This window comes from Lathyrus oleraceus, chromosome 3, assembly GCF_024323335.1.
Source record: "Lathyrus oleraceus cultivar Zhongwan6 chromosome 3, CAAS_Psat_ZW6_1.0, whole genome shotgun sequence".
NCBI classification, from domain to species: domain Eukaryota; kingdom Viridiplantae; phylum Streptophyta; class Magnoliopsida; order Fabales; family Fabaceae; genus Lathyrus; species Lathyrus oleraceus.
In genome coordinates this window covers 143898446-143909400 of record NC_066581.1, presented here as the reverse complement: position 1 = coordinate 143909400, position 10955 = coordinate 143898446, and the positions used below count along the sequence as shown (strand labels likewise).

General features: G+C 34.4%; 1 protein-coding gene across 1 annotated transcript; it reads right to left on the bottom strand.

Annotated features, from left to right (window-relative positions):
- Positions 1–7896: 7896 nt before the first annotated feature.
- On the bottom strand, positions 7897–8596 carry LOC127125858 (uncharacterized). Its single transcript, XM_051054710.1, has 2 exons — positions 8327–8596; positions 7897–8257 (listed from the first exon to the last, which is right to left on the bottom strand). Exons 1-2 carry the CDS (start codon positions 8481–8483, stop codon positions 7986–7988), a joined length of 429 nt encoding a protein of 142 aa, XP_050910667.1. The 5' UTR covers positions 8484–8596; the 3' UTR covers positions 7897–7985.
- Between the last annotated feature and the right edge of the window lie 2359 nt (positions 8597–10955).

Here is a 10955-nt window from a genome sequence, read left to right as displayed (position 1 = left end):
TGTCTTTGTTTGTGTGAACCCAATGCAAAAAGGAGAAAGGACTTAGAATTAGGACCTTACCTATGCTTAATGGAATTCAAGAGCAACTAGGCCTCATGCCTTTAGAATGCTAAAATTGTTGAAGAGCAACTAGGCCTCATGCCTTTAGAATGCTTAATCTTAAAGTTAACTTGAAAGGACCCCTAATCTAAACTCTCTCTTTGTCCATTTCTTATTGCATTGTGAACTTTTTGATTGTTTGTTCTTGTGTGATAGGGATCCCAAACTTGAGATAGTTAGAAGGATCATTGTCATGAGCATCCAAGTTAAGAGAGGCAAGCCAAATGGAGATCCTAGGAGCTTAATTGAATATTTGTTTGATTGCTTGAATTAATTGTTAAGTCGAAAGGAAAGGAGCATCTTGGATCATCTTTATGATCTCAAGAAAGGAACTCCAAGGGTTTTATTCTCTTCTCTCATATTTGCATGTTTAGGACTAGCCCTTCTCTTCTTCTCTCCACTCTAACCCAAGCCAAACTCATTTTGTGCAAACATTGACATTGTTTTCAAAACTAGAAACCTAGGCATTGTGCCTTTGATTTTTCAAACTCTTTTCATTAATACTTATTTTGAATTGAACCTTAAGTCAACTTTGACTTCATTTTGTGAATATTTCTAATTGGTAAATCCAACTCACTTCAAATGATTCTTTTATGGTTCCAATGACCACCTTTGTTAAAACCTTTTCATAAACATTAGCCATAGATTTGAGTTATCATAGTGGTTGATGTAAACATCACCTCATCCTTAGTGATTGGACTATAAGTCTTCCATACTTATTATAGGGTGGAACCCTCACTAGTATGTTGAAGCTCTCCTCACATGGTGGATTGTTGGTTTAGGTTGAGTTTTCTCCCTTTGATAGCAAAAGACCTTAAGGCTTTTGTCAAATCAATTCATCGATATTTTGAGATTTTTACCCCGAACTACGAGGTTTTGATCCTACCTTTGTGATGGTACGTCGGCAATGGGTTTATCCATTCAAACAACAAAATTGTAAATAATATGTATATTCTTTTGTCATCTCCCCAATCATGTTTGCACAAATATATTTTCACAAATACAAACCTACCATACAACTTTGCAAAAAGGGCTCCCTTAGAGTACTAAGGATGTTTTGGGTGCTTAAAACCTTCCCATTGCATAACCAACCCCCTTACCCAGATCTCTGACATTTTTATTAGTTTTTGATTTGATAAAAATTCTCAGTTTTTGTTCACTTTCTAACCTTTCCTTTGGATAAATAGAAGTGTGGTGGCAACTCGAATTGTATGATTTACTTTTGATTTAGTCAATAAATCTAAAGGTAGTGAATACCCCTCTACAACAAGGATCCTAAATGAAGGACACTCAGTCAAGGGAGTTTCGACTCCTCTGTCTTGAAGGGGCCCGTCACCTGAGGTGGAACCTCAAACTAAGAAAGATGATGATTCATCTAGGTCAGAGAAATATTTTGCTGCAGAAGGACTGTGTTCTTTAGAAAAAACCATGCCTAGTAAGAAACCTATAGATGCTTCTCAGTCTAAGAAGCATGACACTGCTGAGAAGGTGATTGATTTGGAAGAAGAAAGCTCGGATGAGGAAGATGACACCTTGGTTCATCACTTGAAGCCAAATGTTGCAAAGAGAATGAAGACCAGGAAAGGCATGTCTGTGGCTGAGATGATGACAACCAGAACTAGTAAGAAGGCTGTTGTTGTAGGTCCTTCTAAGTCATGGAGTAAAGTAGAGGTCAAGAAAATAAAGGTCGTAGAAAGTTCCGATTCAGAGGATGATGTCGAAGACGATGTCCCAGACATCTCTCCTGCCAAAAAGCAAACTGTTAGAAAATCACCTGCCAAGGTTGCTATTGTGCATTTGGATAACATCTCCTTCCATCTGGAAGATGGTGCAGCCAAGTGGAAATTTGTGATACAGAGGAGAGTTGTTGTGGAAAGGGAGCTAGTGAAGGAGGTTGTGGAAGTGAAGGAGGTTATGGAGTTGATCGATTCTGCTAGTTTGATGAAAACAGTTAGTGCATTACCCCAATGTTTTGAAGGTCTTGTGAAGGAGTTTGTGGTGAACATCCCTGAGGATATTGCTGACAAGAACAACAAAGAGTTTTGCAAAGTATTTGTTAGAGGAAGGTGTGTAAGGTTCTCCCCAACTGTAATCAATAAGTTCCTAGGAAGAGGAACAGAAGGTGGTGTTGCATTAGAGGCCACAGACAATGAAGTCTGTAGGACAATCACTGCTGGACAAGCCAAGGAATGGCCAAGCAAAAAGCATCTCTCTGCTAGCAAATTAACTGTAAAATATGCTATCTTGCATAAGATAGCTTCAGCCAACTGGGTACCAACAAACCACATCTCAACAATCTCTAATGTTCTTGGAAGGATAATATATGCTATTGGAACCAGGCTCAACTTTGATTATGGAAGGTTCATGTTTGAACAAATTATTAGAAATGTTTCCACTAATGCAGTGAAGCTGCCAATTGCCTTTCACTCAATTATTTGTGGAATAATTCTAAGCCAGTAACCTGGTATTTTAAGCACAATTGATATTCCCAATAGAAGGAAACCTCCATTGTCAATTCATTACCAGTTATTTGAAGGTAGTCATGTCAATGACATTGTCATGACATATGCAATGAAGAAGTCAGCCTCTCAAGGTGGCCTGATTGCTGAATTAAAAGAAACCTGTAAGGAGTTGGAAACTGGGATTAGGGTGGATAAGTCTAGGAAAGAGGCTTTAGAGGTTCTAATTAGTAGCTTGGAGCAAGGAGATATGGATAATGTTGGTGAAGCCAGGGAAACAGATGCCCACACCTCAAGTGAGAGGTCTGATTCTCAAGATCAATCTAGTGGCAGCTCTGGATCTAAAAGTGATAAAGATGCTACCTCCTCAGACTAAGTTGTGTGGTGGTGGTCCCCCTGTTTTAATGATGTGTGTTCTGGATGCTTGGATGCTTAGATGTTTTGATGTTTTCTGTTTGATGTTTGTAGTTTTTTTTGGCAGTCTTTTTGATGTCATGATGTAATTTTTGGGCTCTTTATGAGTTCCTTGGATTTCTGATTATCTCAGTTAATGTAGCTGTGTATAATTATGGTTATGTACCACCTGACATTGTGTTTTAACATTTTATATGTTATAACATCCTTTGTGACATTCTCTGCTAGACTGATTGACATTTATTTTGTCTAATTGGTCACTTTGGTCTATTTTGACTAAAAAGGGGGAGAAGTTAATATGTGGAGAGCTACAGTTAATATGTGGAGATGTGGAGAACTGCAGTTAATATGTGCTGAAGTAGCTAGCTAGGCTAAACAGGTGACAGCTGATGTTGAACAGAATAATGTTTTGTGTTGTACATGTGATGTTGAAGGAGATGTTAGAGTGAGGTTCTGAATGTTATAGGTGCGGTTGTTATTGAAGGAGGTGTCTGTGTTGAACATACTTAGGGGGAGAAGAAGCACCTATGTGTTTAAGCACCTATGTGTTTAATGTGTGTTTATTACTAGTTGCTATTATAGCTAGTAATTGTGTGGTTATTGCTTCTGCTGCTGATATGTTTTTTCTCTTGTGAACAAATGGACTGATATCTATTTTAGCCAAAATTTTCCAAAAGGGGAGTTTGTTGGTTCTTGTGTTGGAAGCAATTTTGGTAAAACCTAAAGTGTTCACAAGGTGTCACATGTGTTGTCTTAACATAAGATAACTTGTACCTGCTGGATGTTTAAAATGTGATTATGCAGGATTTTACTGAGATGTCAGACCCGATGTCATGACATCTGTATACAGAACATTCAGTCTGAATGTTATGTATTATGTGATTGCGTTTTTAATGCTAATCTGTGTATGATTGATGAAATGATTGAACACGCTATCAATCAGTAATTACAACGAGATTAACTTATTTTCCAAAGAGATCTAATCAACTGTCATAAGAAGATTTGAATGGAAAATAGTTTTAGGGTTTTATGATGTCCAAGCCCAGCCAATTGCTTCTATAAAAAGGACATGGAAAACCTGATTTGATACACAAGAAATAACGAACGAAGTATTGAGAGAGAATAAGGGTTTAAGTCTTGTGTGGTCGTGTGAATTGTAAGCCATTCAATTCATCCATAGATGATTGAATTGGTCTGATTTTTGAGTTGTAATTTGTCACTCTAAGCTTTTAAGCATGAGTGCGTGTCTACTTGATTGAAGTTGTTAAGTAAGATCAAGTGTGTGTCTTTGAAGAGTGTCTTGTTTTCATTGTAACTCTTGTTTTATATCACTGGTGTGATTGAGGGGGAGTGAGTGGGATCTCATATCTAAGAGTTGTTAGGTAGAAGTCACACGGGTAGAGATTAGGTGAGAAGACTGTAACTTATGTTGTTTACTGAGAGTCTTTGAACTGATTCTATTTAGTGGATTTCCTTCCTGGCTTGGTAGCCCCCAGACGTAGGTGAGTTGCACCGAACTGGGTTAACAATTGCTTGTGTATCTTGCATTATTGTTCTTTATCTTTTATCCTGTTTGTATTGTCAGATATTAGTGTCATGACATTACCTTCGACATCTCATATCTGATACCAGAATTTCAATCGTCCAATAGCGCAAAAATCTCGGTTTTGGTAAATAGATCGTGAAATCATATGATTTATAGAAATATTTCAGAATCCCGAGCTTTGAATACCCGGGTCAATTTCGACCCTGTTTGCAACCCGATGTTTTTTTGTTATGGCCTTCTGTGTTTTTGCTCGTTCCGTAATGAATGCTTCAAACTTCATTTTTGTCTACACCTGCATTTTTCATTTTCATTTCGTCTTCATTTACGTTTACCTACGTTTTCAATTTTGCCTTTTGAAACATTCATCTTTAGATTTGTTCTTCATCTTCTAATTTGTTTTTCTTTTTTGCTTTTTGTTTTGTTTTTGAAATAAAAGCATTTTACATAAGTAATTTTACAATTGCTTGAGCTTCAATTTGAGAGATGAAAATTCTGGAAAATCACCTTCGAGTGAGCTTCAACCTTGCTTGATCTTGCTTCCAATTGACCTTGGCTTGACTTCAGAAGCTTGTAGGAGATGAATTGGATCAAAGAAAAGCTTGGACTCTTGGAGTTTCAATCTCAAAACAGAATGAGATTTGAAGCTCGATTTTCAAATGAAAACCTTCAAGATTATCCTTTAATGGCGAGGGTTTGGATTGCAGGTTCAAAGCTTGGGCATGAGGTCCTCAATTCTGAGCCTAGAGGATTGTATTTATAGGCACTGCAATTCATTTTCACACACTTTCAAATTTTTCCAAAATTAGCAATTTCCTTGCATGCTTGCATGGACGTGTAATAGGCCCATCAAATGATGCTATCAGGTCCAAAATCACCAATGTGCAATGCTGAAATCATGTCATGTACTCATGCAATGGAGATTGAAAAGTGAATGTGAAATCCATCCAAATGATCCTTTGAAATGAACCCATGCTCAAGTCCTTCATTTCTTGGCCAAATGAGATGATTTTTGACTTTTTAGAAAGGTGAGGTTAAGGGGAACAACTTCCATGTTGAACACTTTTCCATTTTAAGCTTGTATCATGATGAATTTTGAGGTGGAAGTTAGGAAAATCAAATATATTTGAAAATTTTCTAAGTACCAACCCAAATGTTCACTTCTTCCACCTTGAATAACTTTTGCTATGGGCTTCAAATGGAAAATGTTCCTTCATCAAAGTTATAGCTATTTCAAGCCTATTAAATTAGGTCATAAATTTTATCTCATTTGGATTTGGCATGAAGGAGTTATTCATTTTATAAGTTGAGGAAAATCACTTGTTCAATGGTAATGGCCCAAAATGACCTATAATGTTTCTTCTTGGAACATGCATTTGTAAGTTGAATTTGAACATCTTCCAAGAATCAAAGTTGGATAATAAATCTTGAATATGATCATGGAACTTTAATCGATTTCATATCATAAACATTGAGCAAGTTATGGTCCTTGGAAGTTGACCTCCTAACTAGGGTTCAGACAAAATGACCTATAATCTTTCACCATAAAAAATGACTTTACAAGCAAAACTAGCTCTTGACTTAAACATGAAAGTTGTTTGGAATGTTATAAGGAGTAACTTTTATCTTGGAATAATTTTCATATGATAAAAATTGTAGGAGATTGGGTCTAGGGAACCCCAGTTTTTACCAGTTGACTTTCTCTAGTCAACCACCATGAACCATCTTGCAAACTTGACATTCTCTTGATATTTGGGACTCATGGAGGATCATATATGTGTAAGATAATGTAATATGAAGTATCCCTTGAAATATTTGATCAAATGGTGAAGAAACTTGCTAAGGAAGTCACACAAGATACCCAGATGAATTAGGGCTTCCAAGGCAAACAAGCTTCAAACTCTTGATGAAATCTTTATCAAAATGATATGTGAAGATCATGGGGACCCATATATGATGTCTAGAATCAATGTGAACCATCTCTTGATTGATCTCCTTGCATTGAGGGTCTCAAACCCTATATATGAGCTTGATGAGGCATTGATGAACACACACACTACCTACAAAAGAAGTAAACTCTACATTGACATATTTTTGACATTTTGATTAGTAAATAATGAAAAACAAAATATGATACAATCAGATGCGTTTGGTGATCTTCCACAATAAAAACCTAATGAATATGTTGACTTTTAAAAATGGAATTAATTTGGCTTTATCACAAATTAACTTTTCTCTTGTGCTATGTGACTCACACGACATCACAAACACGCACCACACACATCTCCTTTTTCTTTTCTTTTATAATTATTTTTTTTTTTGAAATTTTAATAACTAATTTATTTATTTTTCATATTCTTTTTCGTATAATTTTTATATCTTTTCTTTTCTTTTTAATTTTTTATGCATGTATTTTTAAATATATATATATATATATATATATATATATATATATATATATATATAATATATATATATATATATATATATATATATATATATATATATATATATATATATATATATATATATAACATAATATATATTTATGATTATTTTTATTTTGGTAAAATCTTACGATTTTGATTACAATTTTATGTTTTATGATTTTTTTATACCCTATTGATTCTATAAAAATAAGTGAGTAAGATCTTTCGATCTTAATTATGATTTTGTATTTTACGACTTTGATATACTCTTTCGATTCTATATAAGATCTCGATTCTGACAACATTGATCCGTCCTATATAAAGCATAATATGTGTCATTTCATATATTTTCTCATTCACACACTAAAAAATATTTTTTCACTCATTCTCTAACTTAGTCGTCGTCGAAGTATTAAACCTTACATGTCCACAACGCTCTCTCGTACCATTAGTTCACTCCACTGTATCATAGCTCAAATCCTCATATCTCCACATATTTCTTGTTCCAGTACATTCTGTTAAGATTCCCACATCGGACAATATATGGCCTGAACATGAGTTTATAAATGGGGGCAATCTTCACTCTATCAACCGGTTTTGTAGGGTTGAGTTAGGCCCGGCCACATTACTTAACATGGTATCAGAGTCTCGTTTAAGATCCGATGGGCCACCAATTATGGTTTCCGCTATCGGACCACCCACCATTTATTTTCACGCTCCAGATGTCCAGTCCTGGGCGTGAGGGGTGTGTTAAGAGTCTCACATCGGACAATATATGACTTGAACATGATTTTATAAATGGGGGCAATTCTCACTCTATCAACCGGTTTTATAGGGTTGAGTTAGGTCCGACTACATTTCTTAACACGTACAATATGAATGGACGTTTTTTCAATGTTTAAGTTTGTTCCGATTCAGAGTACTAAAATTGAATCAAGTAGATCAAGCAACGAAAACAGAAACGGGAGAAGACATCAATTACAAATATGCATTTTGTGTGAGACAAATATTTCACACATTCAAATTGTATAGTTGAATGAATTACTTGTTGATCGGTGCCTGAAGGGTATACAACAAAAGAAAAATGAGAATAATAAGTGCACCACCTAGAGTAAAAGTAGGACTATTCCAGAACTTGAGGTTTGATCTTTCTGTTCTCTTTATAGGATCAACCTCCTCAGAAAGTGGGAAATCTGAACGCCTAGGATTCCAACTCACATACTTATCAGCAGAAAAATTTGAAAATAGAGTTTTCTTCCCTTGCTTCTTGAACTTTGACCATGCTTTGTCCCAATCCGTTGAAGACTTATCACCTAAAACATTTCACAAAAAGTTAGAGTCAATCATGAATGAAGGGCAATGATAATTGAAGAACAATATACCCTTGTTATCGCTGTTTCTCTGAGATTCGTCTCTTTTGGAACAGACAAACTTGTTGGGGAAATAGGAAGAGAAAGAAGGAGATGATAAGGTTTGGTTTCTTGAAGTGAAACGATGAGATGTAAAACTTGGTATTGAAATGTGTTTGTGAATATCCATTTGAATGGTGATGAAGGTTGGAATTTGGTTCTTGTTTTGGTGAAGTGAAACCGTGATGGAACGGCCTTCACCTCTTCCTTATCCTCTCCGAATCTCACATTTATGCTTACCACATGTTATTACACGTGGCCTCATGCAAAGTCAACATTATGATTTATGATTACGCTATTTTATTTATTTATTTTTGAAAAAACCTTGAATACGGGTAAAATTATTTTGTTAGGGGACATTCACTAGGGCTACTTAACAAATACCTATGGGTTACAAAGATAGACATTGATCATGCATGGGATAAGGACCTGCATATTAGTAGTATTTCTATCTTAATATAATTTTGCGAATTTTACGCTTTTTAAAAAAATTGCGTGTTATCGAATTTATGATAAAATTTATGATGTTTCACAGAATTTTTGGAGGATTATATGAATTTTTGGAACGTGTATGAGTTTTAATCAGATTTTTTATAGGTGTTAAATCATATAATTGTTCAGAAAGCTATGATTTTATATCAGTTTTTAAAAAAATAAATATATAATAATATTTTTTTTATATCAGATTTTTCAAGTATTTTTTCAAATATGCCAGAAAACTATCGTATATATCAGATTTTTCAAACAATTCGGTAATGTTAACTTTTTTTTTCTTTTCGAAAATGAACTATCGAATTTTTCAAAACTCCGAAAAATTATCAAAGATTACAGATTTATCAAAAAATTTGGTACGTTAAATTCGTATTTTTTAAATCGATAAAAATGCAAACCGGATTATTTGAATACACTATTTGAACTTTCAATTTTTATCGAAAATTTTACTTGTTCTGTCAAATTTTTTGGACTTTTTGATAAAATTTTGACAAGAACAATGTAGGTATTATGAAAATACGTGAGAGTGTCATGTGTGTAAGTGTGAGTTGTAAGGATAAAATCTCTAAATAGTGAGGTACATTAACTACGACAAATTGATATCGACATTAGTAGTTACAATTTCACCCTTGCAACAGTAAAAAAAATCACAATCACGATGAAACGTCACATGACAAAATTGTTTATTAAAATAAATGAAAAACCTCAATTTTAGTACATATCTAAACAAATTATATTTTATTTTTTAATTATTTATTACTTCTTAAATTTGAGATTTGTTCTTTTATCTTATTTTTATTTTGTCTTTCCATTGCAATCTGATATGAATGAGATCTTTTAGGTCGAAATCAATCAATTGAATTACAAAAGTATTGTATACAATGTGTTAAATAACACTTAGGCTTAGTCTAACAAAATCTTAAATCCCAACTTCCTAACAGAAAAACAAATCCAATAACAATAAATAAATAAATATAATAAACTAATTAGGTTTGTAATACCCCTATAAACTTAGGGGTAAATGCAATGAACTCAAAGCTTAGAGAGATTGAGTTTGAAGGGCTTTAGGTTTAGAGGTTTCGTGAGAATATTGGAGACCTATCGAGAGGAAGGAACATGCAACAGGTGGAAAAGACCCTGTTAAAGCTTCTCACTAACGAGATGGCAATCCAAGTCAATATGCTTGGTGTGTTCATGTAATAAAGAGTTGCTTGTGAAATGACGAGCTGAAGCGCTGTCAAAATAGAGCAAAGAAGGTTGAATGACAGGGAGATGAAGTTTACGCAGAATGTTGGTAAGCCATTATATTTCACAAATAGTTGAAGTCATTGCACGATATTCTGCCTCTGTAGAACTACAAGAAACAATTGCTTGTTTCTTGGATTTCCAGGATATAAGAGAATTGCCTAAAAATATGCAAGTGTTGAGTAGGTAGATTAATTGTTCAACCAAACACATGTATGAAGTGGGGTCTGTTAGAGGTTCTTCTTCGTTGGATCGTAAGCGAGTGTCTCTCAACATTGGAGTAGTAGAGGGTTTGGTAGTCCAACAATTAACAGGATATCCAAGACATATTTTCTTTGATTAATGTTGATTCCTGACTTGCTTCTTGCTACCTCGAGTCCAAGGAAATACTTCAATGTGCCAAGGTCATTTATGTAAAAATGATGTTGTAATATGTTTTTGATGTGTTGAATGATATCTAAATTCGTACCTAAAATGATGAGATCATCAACGTATATAAGTAATGTAGTAAAGGAAGTGTTAAACTTATGAGTAAATAGAGAATGATCAGCAACACATTGTGTAAAATTATTTGAAAGTAGGGCGACAAAAAGCTTTTCAAACCATGGCCTACTTGATTATTTTAAGCCATAAATTTATTTCAATAATTTTCAAACCTGATTTGGATAAGATGGTTGCATGCCTTTCGATAAAGGCATGTAAACCTCCTCATCCAAATCACCATGGAGGAAAGCGTTATGAACATAAAGTTGATGAAAATGTAAATTTAAACAAGAAGATAGAAACAGTATGAGTCTTACGGTGGTGAGTTTAACAATCGAAGAGAAAGTGTCAAAGAAGTTTATACCTTCAACTTGAGTGAAAC

Excerpts from the sequence above, each read along its gene's own strand:
- LOC127125858 (XM_051054710.1), bottom strand. The coding sequence starts at position 8,483 with ATGGATATTCACAAACACATTTCAATACCAAGTTTTACATCTCATCGT. Across the intron at positions 8,258-8,326 it reads GAGAAACAGCGATAACAAGG|GTGATAAGTCTTCAACGGAT; the intron begins GTATATTGTTCT and ends GAAATGTTTTAG.